Below are 14,090 nucleotides of genomic sequence, written 5' to 3'. Positions count from 1 at the left end.
GGCTCTGCCTATCAAAACAAGAGATTCATTTTTCATGTTGTTGTAGTTAAACCACAGTAACTGTCCACTATTTTGCATTCCTATGCAAACACATAAAATTATTCCCTATTCCTTTCCCTTAGACATATAAAATTAGCTTAAACACTTAGTCTTTTATTTAGAAATCACACTTTTCTGGAATATCAGTTGTGCAGAATTATACTTTTTTAGGTTTCTTCTGAATTAAATCCTTAATCATTCACCCTTATTGCTACTATAAGCAGTGACTGTTTGAAATTCTCATTTAAATAAACATTTTACTAAAAAGAATTATTCACACTGAATGGGTTACAATACACACATATTAGTTCTAAAGACAACTCACTGTTGTTCATCAGAATTTTGTTCTTTGCAGAATTCATTTACTCTAGTTATACACAGAACAGCCCTCCTGGCTTGTGGGAAACTGTTGCATGCTTTCACTTTTCTCAGGAGAGGTTGATGCCTTGGTCTTCCTCTCTCAGGAACCGGGCCTTTAGCTGACCTTATTAACATTCTCCTTGCTTATCTTATACGTGTGCTCTAACCCTGGTTGAATCCTAAATGCCCACCAGGAGGAACTGGTTTCCCCTAAGGAATTTAGGAGTGAGACTGAGCCAGAAGAAGTAATTTAACTCCAGGCAATTTCCTCTTGGTAATTTGTGCTATCTGAAAAAAGTAGGTCTTGTCTACCGGAAACTTTGAATGTTTCTTTTTGGTTATTACTTCAACTTATGACAAAGCTTCCTGCTTGCAAAGCAGTAACTACTTCTCTATACAATCTCTCTGTGGTAGAGTGTTTCTAGACCTTTAAGAAAAACTCTTCTTTATCACCGAAAACAGATTCAACATCTAAGGGTAAAAAACAGATGCAGCAAGCCAACACTTCTGCAGAGAAATGTCCTGTATTTATAACTGCTTTCAAAATCCTATTCCTCAGTGATGACAGGAAAAGGACAGTTGTTTTTAATAAATATGGCTTGAGTTTATACTGACATTTAAGTGGTTGTTATTGACAAAGAGACACATTTCAGGTCTACCGATTTACCCCATGCTAATATATTATGTAGTGAAAAATCAAAATTTGCTTTTTAAGTAGTTCATGACATTCCATTAGCATTCCTCCATGTGGAGAAAGTTATTTTTTAAGACAAAACCTTTGGATTTTATGCATCATGCTCTGTTTTTTATTGTAATTGTTGAGCAAGATTTATATTTATACATGTTTCCAGTGTTTATTAGTACATTGTATTGGGTTAATAAATGAGTTAATATTTTTTTTAATTGTGAATTGTAAAGGCCCAGAAGAGTGTCTAGTGTATAATAAGTATTATATGTGTTTGTGAAGTAAAAATTACAAAAGCTTAATTTCACTCTCCTAGTGGCTGTAAATGATTTTTTTTTAAAGGATAGTAGTATATGCATATGACTTTTATTTTCAGAGATACTGAATTGGTCACTTTTATTTGCCTGATTTAGAGAAGCATTATTGCTCAGGCCAGTAATTCTCAGCTGGGGACAGTTATACCTTTCAGGAGACATTTGGCACTGTCTGGAGACATTTCTGTTTGCCATAACTGGGTGCAGACACACCTGGCACCTACAAGCGGAGGCAAAGGATGGTGGCAAGCAGCCTGTAATTCACTGGGCAGTCCCCCACAGCAAAAAAGTACATAATCCCCAATGTAAATAGTGCTGAGGCTGAGAAACCCAGGGCCTAGAGCTTGAGTTCTAATTCACATTATGCTACCCACTAAATCCTGGAATCCTGGTAGGATTGATGCATAAGCATTTCAGTTTCTTTGTCATTAAATGGGTATAATAAAATAATAGAAAGTTATTAATACATGAAACATAGCACAGAACTTGGCACATTGCAAATGGTCACTCAATCTTAGCTATTATTGTAAATAAGATCTGAGGTGAAGTGATTTATCTGCTGTCTAATCATTTTTCTAAATCTAATTATCTGCTCTCTCAAGTTTAGTATATTTAAGAATTCTTTCCCACCTTAGATCTTTTCACTATCAGGCATCAATAGACAACTAGGTCTTAAAAACATTCATCACTGCCTTACTGCATTTTTGTTTTTGTTGTACATTAATTTTGTTCTGTCTTGTCCAAGATTCAAGGCTTGCTTAGAATTTCATAAAGGCAAATAATGCTTTCTCAAGAATGTGAATCCTACAATTGTCTTTTCCTTGGCTTCATTTTAATTCAGTATATACAACTCAGTTCTCTAATAGTCTCAGGGTTAAGTCAACTGTGGACTTCATTAAAGCTAAATTAGAAACTAGCATGATGGAGTTCTACCAAGAAAGATTTTCGTCTCCTTAAAGAGTAGAGTCCATAGATAGTGGTACAGCATTTGTTCGGAACACTATAGAACCCATCCTCTGAAAGCTGGACAACAGAGTTTTCTTTAAGGTGCACACATCAATGGGAAGGGGTCTATGTACAGAATGTGTTAAGGGTTAGTCACTCAGTTGTGCCTGACTCTTTGCGACCCCAAGGACTGCAGCCCAGCAGGCTCCTTTGTCCATGGAATTTTCCATGCAAGGATACTGGAGTGGTTTGCCATTTTCTTATCCAATGTACAGAATACTTCCTTTTAATTCTTCTCTAAAATGTGTCACAATGTTGATTAATCCTTTATTTAAGAGAACTTATAAACATTACCAAAAAAAGGATGTGACAGAGGTCTCTTTGTCTGTCTCCAGGGATTAATGAATAGAAAGAAAATAATAGTGAAGATCAAGTTTAGATTGAAGACACAATGAGGAAACTCAATACACACCATTAAAGGTGTTGAGGTATTCCAGTTTGTATTTTAGAAGCAAATTTGCTCACACTTTGGGTAAAAAGGGATTTATAGGCAACATTTTTTTCATTACTGTATATTTACAGTAATGAAAATGGAGATTATTACATTTAACAGTTATTTACAGATTTTGATATTTTACTCAATGAGCAATAATATTGTACATGTCTTTATTCAAAGCACTCTTCATATATGTAATCATATTTTACAGTACATAGAGATGGCTTCTTGATATCACTGTATTAAAAGTTTATATTATTCTGCCTGTAGATTTATGTATTGATACATTTTAGTAATTAAGATAATATATTACTGTAGAGTGTTCTGTCATTTATTCTGCTGCCTCAACTCATGCCTTCGTCATTTATTTTCTGCACTAATGAAGTGACCTGTTCAATCAATCTGCAGGTTACAAGACCTGTGTCAAATGGGGTCTCAGTCACATGTTTTATCTATATTTTAAGTAACATTGCTACCACTACTCAAGCATCAGAATGTATTCTTTTTATAAATTAGATTCTGATAATTCTCTTTTATTTCTGAATCCAAAATGTTTGCATAAATGGAAGATAAAGACATTGAGTTAAAGAGATTTTATTGGGAGTATTTCCATAACCCAGGTTTTGGCTAAGGAAATGTCTCTATGTGTCATGTTGACACATGGAGAAGAGAGAGATTAAGAAGTGCTGCTGTGCAATAACTCCTTTTTAATTCATTTTCTACAGTATTGAAAAAATGTACTGCAAGAGATTTTTTCCCAGTTGTTTTGATATCTAGTGCTTTAGATATGATGTCATGTTGCTTTTGTGGCTATGAGAGGTTTGTTATTTCCAGGTGTATTTTGTAGTAACATATATGCCTTGCTTTTTATTGGGGAAAGTACAACTAAAGGGGAGGTGAAGCTACAAAAACATCCCTGAAAAGTTGACATTCCCCACTACTTTCAAGAAAGGAGGCAAAATATATACTACCAGTGCTTGGTAGTTTATGATTCAGGTAATATATCAATTCATAAAGATCAAAGTAATCAGCTCATCTACTAGAGAAAAATTTCAAGAGAAAGAAAATTTCATATTAGATGTGTTTTTCCTTACTGATAAAATTTATGATTGTCAATTCTTCTCTGGACTATATAATTATCAGGGAGTTACTGGTAAATGCCAGGCACTATTGGGAGCAGTGGATTCAGCATTAAACAAGGCAAGCAATGTCCCTGACCTTATGAAACTTTTATTTTAGTTGGCTTGGGTGTAGAAGTAAGTAGGCATCAAAGTGTCTATTCTTGAATGTAAAACATACAGTATTCTTCATTGTATGTTTTACTTTCTTGATTGAGAAGCTCATTAGTAGGAAATCATAAACCTTATTCAGGAGGCAAGTTCTGAGTATCAGTTACCCAAGAGTTACTCTTGCTATACAAGAACTCTGAGCAGTGATAATTTTGGCTCACTTTAACACACTTTCATATACATATGTTATTTACAATCAAATTATGTTATTTTAAATAACCTTTATTATTTGTTAAAATACTATTTAATATTAGCAATTTTTGTAATTAATAACTTCTTTCTATCTAGTTATTAGGAATTATTTCAAATATTTATTTTTGTTCAGGAACAATTCTAGTTGTAAAACAATCTTTTGGGTTAAGTAGAGAACATTTGCAGAAAAATATATCTTAAAATCAAATAAGATAATCAGACATGTGCTAAGTTTTAATCTATGTGATAAATTAGGAAGTCATTGCCTGATAACATTTTGGCAATTACCGGTATAGGTCACACACATGAAAAAAAATTCAGAAAACAATAAAAAATTAAGTGCTGATTGAAACATGACTCCCCTCCTTGTTAATTCTATCATTGTGACATCCTGTCTCAGTGAAAATTGGGCTATGCACATTGGCATAATTACTGTATGTCCACTTTGTATCAGATATCAGACAATGTTTAAATGTAATAAAACCCCCTAAAATCAGGATAAATCTTACAGTTAATGCTTTCAACAATGTTTCAGTGGAGTACATGTGGGTATTTATCATAGCTTCATATTGTCCTTTCTTCGATGCAGTTACATTCAGTGTTTGCACTACATGTATTAAGTTACCAATAATAATATTTTCAAAAAGTTTTTACTATGATTTGATTTTATAGCAAATATTATTTTGTATTTAACTGTTAGTGAAAAAATGTAATATTGTTGCCTTCAATTCCATATTCTCTCTAAATTAAAAACCAAATGCTTTATCAAAAGAAAGACTATACTCACACATAAATGAAGTTGTATCATTGAGCCAAATGCAAAAGGACCATCTATCAAACCTAAGAAAGGAAAGTGGAGAAAAGAAATTGGAATGAGAGGCTGGTGTGACTGATGAATGGATCACACCATTAATAAAGAAGGAGAGTGGTTTTTGTTTGTTCTTAATTAGCATCATAAGATTTTTCTTTCTTAGTGGTATGTAAAATCATGTGTTTTAAAATCAGTCACCATGAATTCAGTGAAATGCAGATTATATGCTCTACTGATGAAATGAGAGGAAAAAAATATAGGGACATAAAGAACAGATTTTAATATAACTTCAATATTGACTTATTAATCACTAAATTTGCCATCCATTCATCTTCTATTATGAACTCTAAGGAAAGGTAATAAAATAACTGTTTGAGAACTAAATTGTCTAAAACTTAACATAATTATATTAGCTTGTAGAAATTTAATTCTGCTTTTACAAAAGATGTGGCTAGGTATATGCACTGCAAGTTCCCTCTGGGCAGCATGATCCCTCTGAATCACTGCAGCCAAGTGTTTGTGTGTGTGTGTGTGTGTGTGTGTGTGTGCCAAAACACATTTGGAATTAAGGGGATCTTTCCTGTGTTTGTCTATATAGAATAAACTATATATTTAAATGTAGGCTTTTAGAACTGGGATAAAATTGAATAAATTTTAGAGTTTCTTCAATATCTAATCTTTGTCTTCCATTTTTGTCATCTCTTTCAATAGGCTCGGAAACAGTGCCCAGAAAAATTAATTTGTTCATCAAAGTTCACACAGTTCGATAGCAACATACACAAGATTACAGTCTTTCACTGAATGTTCAGGGTTCTTTGCATTATGCCAAATTATCCCATGACAAACACACACACATACTTTCACAACTAAACCCTTCATTTTCTCAGTTGGTAAAAAAGTTAGCATTCAAGTAAGTTCCTTTCAAAAAAAAAAAAAAATAGCCTATTCATTCGTGGCCACACCCCTTTGCCAGAGATTACCAATGTCCAATAATTTGTTGATATAAGAGTATAAGGTTCACAACCACTTGCTTAAATTGCAGACAACTCTGAGGAGTCATCCTAGCTTCAGATCTTCCTCTGTGATTACCCGAGATAGATTAATTGCATAGAGTTTAACTTCTGCCTCTGCAGACCCTGCTTTCTTCATTACCCAACAGGGACTCTACTTATTTTTGTTGCTGTCATCAAGATAAGTATTCTTCAGATGTGATATTAGGTATTTTATGCAAGGTAGTTCATTGAATCTTAACAATAATTCTGTACACAGATACAGGTATGAAGAGAAATCTTTCTTTCACAGATGAGGTAACTGGAGATTTGGGAAAGATAAGTGACTTGCCATGGTCACTTAGCTAGAAACTGATTCTGGTTGACTTTCCCATTAGACTTCAAAGCTGCCTAAATGGAGGAGCTGATTCTCTTATGAACAGTACCATTTTCTATTATGTAATATAGAACCTTGCTCTCAGTAGAAGTCAGTAAATATTTATCAGATCAGCAAAGGAACACTTCTATGTCTGACCACAAATTCATGCCATTAGCCCCTGAGCTGTGCAATCTTCTGTGTACATCATGAGCCCTGGACTTAATGATGAACATCTCAAGAACTAAAAAGAAAAAAAAAAGTCTAAGGTGTCAAAAGCAAATTATGGTTTAAAAAAAAAAAGGAATGGGTGATTTAAATATGCTTTTTAAGAAATTGGAAGATCATTCATTTTGTTTCTTTTTATGGTAGATTCTCATGTACCTTGTAGGTATCAGAATTTATACCAGAGAAGGAGCACTGAAGCTGCCTGTGGGATTGACTTATTTGATCCCTTTCAGTACATCTTATTAAAACTGCATATTAAATTTAGTGTAATATCCCAGGAGGGTTAAAATGACCACATAAAGAAAATGATGAACATTTCCCCAAATGTAATGTTAAAGTAACAGAAAAGAAGTTTCCACTCCTCTCCTCAACTTTCATAGGCAGTCAGTCAGTCAGTCAGTTCAGTTGCTCAGTTGTGTCCAGCTCTTTGCAACCCCATTGACTGCAGCACGCCAGGCCTCCCTGTCCATCACCAACTCCCAGAAGTTAATCAAACTCATGTCCATTGAGTCAGTGATGCCATCCAACCATCTCATCCTCTGTCATCCCCTTCTCCTCCTGCCTTTAATCTTTCCCAACATCAGGGTCTTTTCCAATGAGTCAGTTCTTCACATCAGCTGAAGATATATAAATTGGAATATTCTTATAATGAATTTAACATTGTCTCTTTTTTTCTGAAACAAACTTTTTTTCTCAGTATATTACTCCCATGGTTTTTCTAACATTTGGACGTGATAATAAGCACAGTGTTTGAAGAACTGTCAGTAACTGATTCTATGGTTAAGTAAGCATCTTATAGAAGTCAAGTCACAAAGATGAAGAGAAAATAAAATCTCACATTTCTATGTTGGTCCAAATACCTACATTATGGAAAAGAGCCAAGAAAAAGCCAAAAAATTTTCTGAAAAATGAATCAAAATATTTTATATTCTTACTCCCAAGAAAAGTTCCAAAACATCTTCTGTAAGTCATACAATGCTTCCTTCAAACAACCAGATAACCAGCCTATGTTTACTGCAAATCAATGGAAGAGTTAAAATGGCAAATTAGAAGTAATGGAGAGGATCTAAGTTAGCACAAATCAAAAACTGCAAACATTAAAAAAAATTTTAAGATATGATTAGCAAAATGTCTCAATCTGAAATCCCTGAGTATAAGGACATCTGTTAAGATCCCCTAATAGACCTCAGTTTTACAAAAAAATTTGGAGGTTCATCTCAGTAATGATAATGTAGAAGCACCAATTTAAGTTACAGTATGGTTCTGCATGAAATTTATTTTAGAAAAATGTGAGACATTTTATTTATTTATTTTTTAATATTTTTTATTTATTTTTTTTTAGTTTTTTCTTTTTTCTTTTTTTAATTTTATTTTATTTTATTTTATTTTTTTTAATTTTTTTTAATTTTATTTTATTTTTAAACTTTACATAACTGTATTAGATTTGCCAAATATCAAAATGAATCCGCCACAGGTTTACATGTGTTCCCCATCCTGAACCCTCAGTTTTGCCAAATATCAAAATGAATCCACCACAGGTATACATGTGTTCCCCATTTTAGAAATATTCCCATGGGAATACTGGGAGAGAGAATGAATTGGTGTTTAATCAAGCAGACTGTAATCCTACACTATCTGTAGAATATGAACGCACTGTGCTTCAGTTTTCTAGTCTGTATAATGGAACTAACAGGAACTACCTCAAAAGATTCTTGTGAAGGATATATATGTAAGGGAAGTAGAAAAATGCTTGTCATATAATACATCCTCTATAAACATATCATAGCAAGCAGAGAAAATTTTTCAGCGAATATTTATTAAATGCTTAATATGTACCAGAGAATTGGGTCAGGAGACTTAGACCGGATATAGGAGAAGCAGATGAGCTGAGGTTGCCTCTTTGTGGTGTATCAGCAAGGACTTGAATTACAGGATATATGAGGAAAAACAGAAAGCAAAGGTGATTTATAGGTATTGGCCTGATAATGGTACCATTATTGAGAAGGAGAATTTTGGGTTAAGAATAAGGTGCAGAGTCAAGATCAAGTGTGTGTGTGTGAGAGAGACTAGGAATGTTAATTAGTCAAAGTGATGATGTCTCAATAAGTAAATTAGGGCTCAAAGTAGAGATCAGGCTTGGAGAAATGGCTTTCTAGGGAACAATGAAAAGTTGGGTACTGAAAAACTATGCCATTTAGAGGTCAAGTACACAGAGATTTTCACTGGCCCTTCAGCATCTTTTGTACTAGCCTATTGCCTTGTGCCCTATTTTCCTCTCTCAACTCTTTCTCCACTTTGCCCACCTTCTTTTAGCAACAATAAATCTTTCAGTTTTGCCACCAGAGCAGTAATCCAGCTAGTGAGTTTCTAGCTCAGTATATTTTTCTAAACCAAGACAGTGCTTTCTTCAAGAGGAATTCTGGTGCCAGCTTGTAATCTTTGCTTCCCCTACCACATGATTTGATAAGCTATGTCTTATTCCTATCATTAGAGTATAAACTTCTTGTGACAAAGAAGATGGATATATACTCATGGACCCGATTTTGATTAATAAAATGCATCCTAAAGTCTAAATGAAACACATGCTGAGATTTCTTTTAAGTGTTCTCTGTAGGTCACTGGAGTGACCTTTCTTTAGTTTCTTAAATTTTTAGGTTATCACTCTGCTGATACAAATTATTATATCAATAACTCTAAAACTCTGAGCACACACTCATATAAATATAGCATATTAAATCCAGTGAAAGATGCAAAGCTTCATATATGGATATTCATTACTTATTAAAATAACATGTATTCTCTGAGAAAACTGCATAATTTAAATTTAGGAAATTACGTAAACAAATTTCAAAATGCCTTTTTGTTCAACTCTGAAGAGAAATGAGCTATCAAGCTGTTAAATGACATCAAGAAACCTTAGATGCATATTATTAAGTGAACAAAGTCAATCTGAAAAGACTATGTACTGTATGAGTCCAAGTACATAACATTCTGAAAAAGCGAAACTATGAAGACAGTGGTTGCTGGTGGTGTGGGGAGGAGGGGAGAGATGAGTAGGCAGAGCACAGGGGATATTTCGGGTGGGGAAAATACTCTGTATGATAATATAATAATGGTTATATGTCATTATAAATATGTCCAAACTCATAGAATGTAGTACTCCAAGAGTGGACCTTAAGGTAAGCTGTGAACTTTGGGTGATTATGATGTAAGTTCACCCTTGGTAAAAAGTAACACCATTATGTGGCTAATGAGGAAAGTTACGAATGTGTTGAGGGCAAAGGGTGTATGAAAAATCTCTATACCTTCCTCTCAGTATTGTTGCCAACTTAAAACTGCTGTTTAAACAAGTATTTTAATAAATGATTCTTAGAGTCAAGATAATTAATAGTGGTTAAATCTTTCATTTGACCACTATTTATAGTAAGATTGTGCTGGGAAATTTAATCCAATTGGAAAGAGAAGAGAATTCTATTGGTGTTTTTCAAAGTCTGGTTGAAAACTTAGGGTTTTGGAAGCAAATGTGAAAACACCACTCTGTATTCTGTGTGTATGCTGTGAACATACTTTTTTGAAGGCATCTTTTCTTTTTCCATGTCTTTACCACAGGCTACATATCGAAATCGAATTGTGAGCCAAAATCTCAGCACAAGGGACAGAAAAATAATGCATACTCCCACCGAGGACCATTTTAGATCCCCAGCAGCGGACCAGACAAGCCCCTACAAAAGCAAGTCCTGCCAACTCCCCAATTTATGTCTAAGCAGTCTTTTGAAGGACAAAGAACTAGTCGAAGTTATCAAACACTCAAGAGGAACTTATGAAACCCTCACGTCAGAAGTCACCCAGAATTTACGGGCCACTGTAGGGCAGAACTCTATGAAGCCAACAGCTAAGACAGAAGGGCTCGCCACGTTCTCAGAGAAACCAAAGGACCAAGCTGCTGCGGCCCGGCAGCATTCAACCTTTACAGGAAGGTTTGGACAGCCGCCAAGAGGGCCAATCTCTTTACACATGTACAGCAGGAAGAATGTTTTCCTCCATCACAATTTACACACAACTGAGCTGCAGACTCTGGGCCAGCAGGATGGGTAATGATATCACCCTATTCCTGTCTCTGGGTAGGATAAGATGGTTAGTGTTTCTCGTGCATAGCTCATGTTCATATTTTCATGTATTTCTTATTACTTTTTAGTTTTAGTTTTAAACAAAGAATTTTACTTTTTTTTTTTTTAGAATGAGGGTTCAAGCATGTGAATTGAATTAGGTTTAATAGTTTTGGAGACTTTATTATCTATATGTAAAATAAAGGAGACCATCTCGCTGTTTTATACAGGCCATAAAATTTATCTTTTATCTTCATCAGTCACTGATATGCATTGAAGTTTCAGAAGGTAATATCAAATAGCACTCTGTTCACTTAATGGTGTTACTGTGAAAATAGATGTGAGGAATAAATAGATAAAGGAATTGTAAGAAATTTTAAATTACATAGTTAATAGAAAGAGAAAAAGAGGGATTTTAAAGTCTTATATTCGGTAGTGTATTTATTTAAGAATGAAGCTTGTTTGCATGTAACCCAGAGATGCGTTTGTCTCTCTATTACATACAGTCAAGCTTATCTTGCCATACGATTATGGGGGGAAATAGTATTTCTTTTATCCTCTAAATGTTTAGTTCATACTAGTTCACAAAGGATTTCAGACTGAGTAATTGCTAGCCAAATAGAGGGTGACAGCTCTGATCTTTGAAAACATTTGCTCTTAGTTTTTGCTCTTGATGTTGAAGTACCATGACATAAGACACTGAGGTGGGAATGTTGGCTAAATTTTGTCAAATGATGCAGAAAGCATGACATGCTACACTTTTTGAGTCATTGTCTTGGTTCTATCACCTTAGTTTTTTTACAATGTGAAGAAAGGAACACTCTAAGAAAATTATTTTACTTCACCTTCCTTGTATTAGTGTATTTTTCACTTAATTTTTTTATCTGTGTCCAGTTTTGCTTCATATACATTAACCCATATCAATGACCACATGATGAATTGAGGAATAGAAAGTCCGTTTCTTGGTAGCCCAGTTTACACTATTTTGTATATTCAGTCATCTAGATTTACAGGAAAAAGTGAAATATGTGGGAACTTTGGTGATTTGATCTTAGAAATAAATCTCTGACAGGAATACTGAACTCATTTGATGGCAAATATGTCTCTTTAACAAACAAGGTGTAATGTTTTATATGCAAATGCACGAGATAAATAATTTCTTTATGTTTAATTAATAGAGCTATATGCAGCTATATAAATAAATTAATAAATAATTTTTAAATGACCAGTAGGAATCAGGGCAGCAGTTTTCTTACACAAAGATAAAAGCTAATTACTGTGTCCATAGTAGGCATAGTTTATGTAAATTGAAATTGTCATACCTACTGCATGATCTGACTCCCTTGCACTCTGACAGACAGAATTCATGAAATGAATAAAGGGAAATGGGGATAGCCAATTTAGCATGGCATCTGACTAACCTGCTAAAATTAAAGCTATGCTGAAATGCATCTCCTAAAGCAAAAGTGTATTTGAGCTCTGTGCTTTGGGGAAAAGGCATTATATATCCCCTTCCTGGCTTTAACTATTAAACTCTGACCACTTTTCAAACTTTGATTAGAATTGATAAGAATAAAGAGTTTAGTTGGATACACTGAACTTATAATTTTGGTTTTCCAAAGGAGAACACATGTGCATCCAAGACAAATGTTTGCCAAATGTTTTCTTTCTTTGTGTATTTGTAATTCTGCCAAAAGAGAATAATGCACACTGCAATTTGCTTGGCTTAATGACACTGCAATCTAAAATTCCCACTATACTTTACATGTTATAATAATTCATTCGGATAGGCATTTTGGACTGAACGGTGTTTATGAAATGATAGAAAAATTATGATTATTAATTGTGGAATTCAGCTTCATTTGTCCTGAAAGTTGGTGTGTGTTACTAGAGTATTTGAAGTCTGTAAATAAATTAGCACGGTAAAATAATCAAGGATTTTTTCCCAGGATATGGAAGAACTATGTATCACAAATAATGTTTTTGATTTGGACTTTTGGAGTTTATAGTTTTACTTTCCTGGAAGATAGACTTTTGACTTATACTTTGTAAAAAAAAAAATAATCTATTTAAGAAAATCTGTCATTTAATAGACATTTTAAGAGATGTTTTAAATGCTAGTATTTTCTTGAAAAACCTTTTTTAAAGCTGAAACATTCAAAAAGAAAACTTGGATTAAACAGTTCAATTTTAAAAGGAAGGATATTTTTTGGAAATATCATCTTAAAGCTGTTTTGTATCAGTATTTTCAGCATTGTTATAATATTATTTGTAATACTAAGTGTAACTCAGGCCTGGAGAAGTTGTAAGCCCACTATGCTAATATACATCAGTAACTGTAAAACAGGGGATCTTTGTAAGTTTCTCTTGTGTATATAGAATACTCACATGGGCATTCTTTCAACAAAGTGATTTCTTTGTACTAAAATCTCTAGTTTTCTAAGACAGTTCCATGTATAAAAATGATTTATACATTTCTCCAAGGCAGTACATATCCAAAGACATGACACCAGGGGGAAAAAGTGCTTGTTTTTCTGACGGAAGCAGTTGTCTTTTCTTTCCCTTCCTGTTTCTTCTGTGCATGTGTATGTGTAGCTAAGCCTAAGTAACTCTGTAAAATTTCTGCTGCAGATTTTCTCCTCTGAATTTAGAATGTGTTTTAAAGGACACTTAAGAAGAGAGATTCCTTGAGAAAAAGCTGTTTCCACCTGAAATAAACTGTCTTCGTTTTTTAAATTATTGGAACATGCAACTATATTTCTATGCACTCAGTGGTTTTGTTCAAATAATTTTATATGCTAACAGAGTCACAGCAAAATTATTCTCTCTCAAACTGTATTTTCTTATTTGAAGCACCATAGTCTTTGTGCAGGTGACACCATGAAAGTAGCTGCAGTGCTAAAGCTGGGAATCTATCATATCAATATGCTCAGGGTGAGGACCTAGGGCCACACATCATTTAAGTTGTTCTGTTTTTTTTATTGGTTGAGGATATAAATAAAAGAACCAGCCACTAGTCAGCAATAAACATTTGTAGAAATGCTCATATTTACTTAAAATGTTTACAAAGATTTTCCTAATTAATGTGGGTTGGATGACCTGTGTTTTCCACCTTGTATTTTCCAAGATTTCATCCTAGCCTGTTGTCATTAATTTTCTGTTACTGAATTCAAAGTAATTAATTGAATTCAAAGAAAACTTCACATTTTGTTTCACTTATCTCATGTATGTTTCACAGGGATACCACTTCCCCTAAAAAG

At 33.8% G+C, this 14,090-nt stretch overlaps 1 protein-coding gene across 2 annotated transcripts in view; it reads left to right on the top strand.

The window, feature by feature from the left end:
* The window catches only part of CCSER1 (coiled-coil serine rich protein 1), a 1,462,911-nt gene extending 1,449,410 nt beyond the window's left edge, over positions 1-13,501 (top strand). For both annotated transcript variants that reach the window (XM_025290710.2, XM_025290711.2), the window contains exon 11: positions 10,334-13,501. In XM_025290710.2, coding sequence (XP_025146495.2) covers positions 10,334-10,819 — 486 coding nt within the window. In that variant the 3' untranslated portion in view covers positions 10,820-13,501. The remainder of the gene's footprint in view (positions 1-10,333) is intronic.
* The last annotated feature ends 589 nt before the right edge of the window (positions 13,502-14,090 follow it).

The sequence above is a fragment of the Bubalus bubalis genome, chromosome 7, assembly GCF_019923935.1.
Source record: "Bubalus bubalis isolate 160015118507 breed Murrah chromosome 7, NDDB_SH_1, whole genome shotgun sequence".
Taxonomy (NCBI): domain Eukaryota; kingdom Metazoa; phylum Chordata; class Mammalia; order Artiodactyla; family Bovidae; genus Bubalus; species Bubalus bubalis.
The sequence above is the reverse complement of the archived record's forward strand: the minus strand, read 5'-3'. Positions and strand labels throughout refer to the sequence as shown.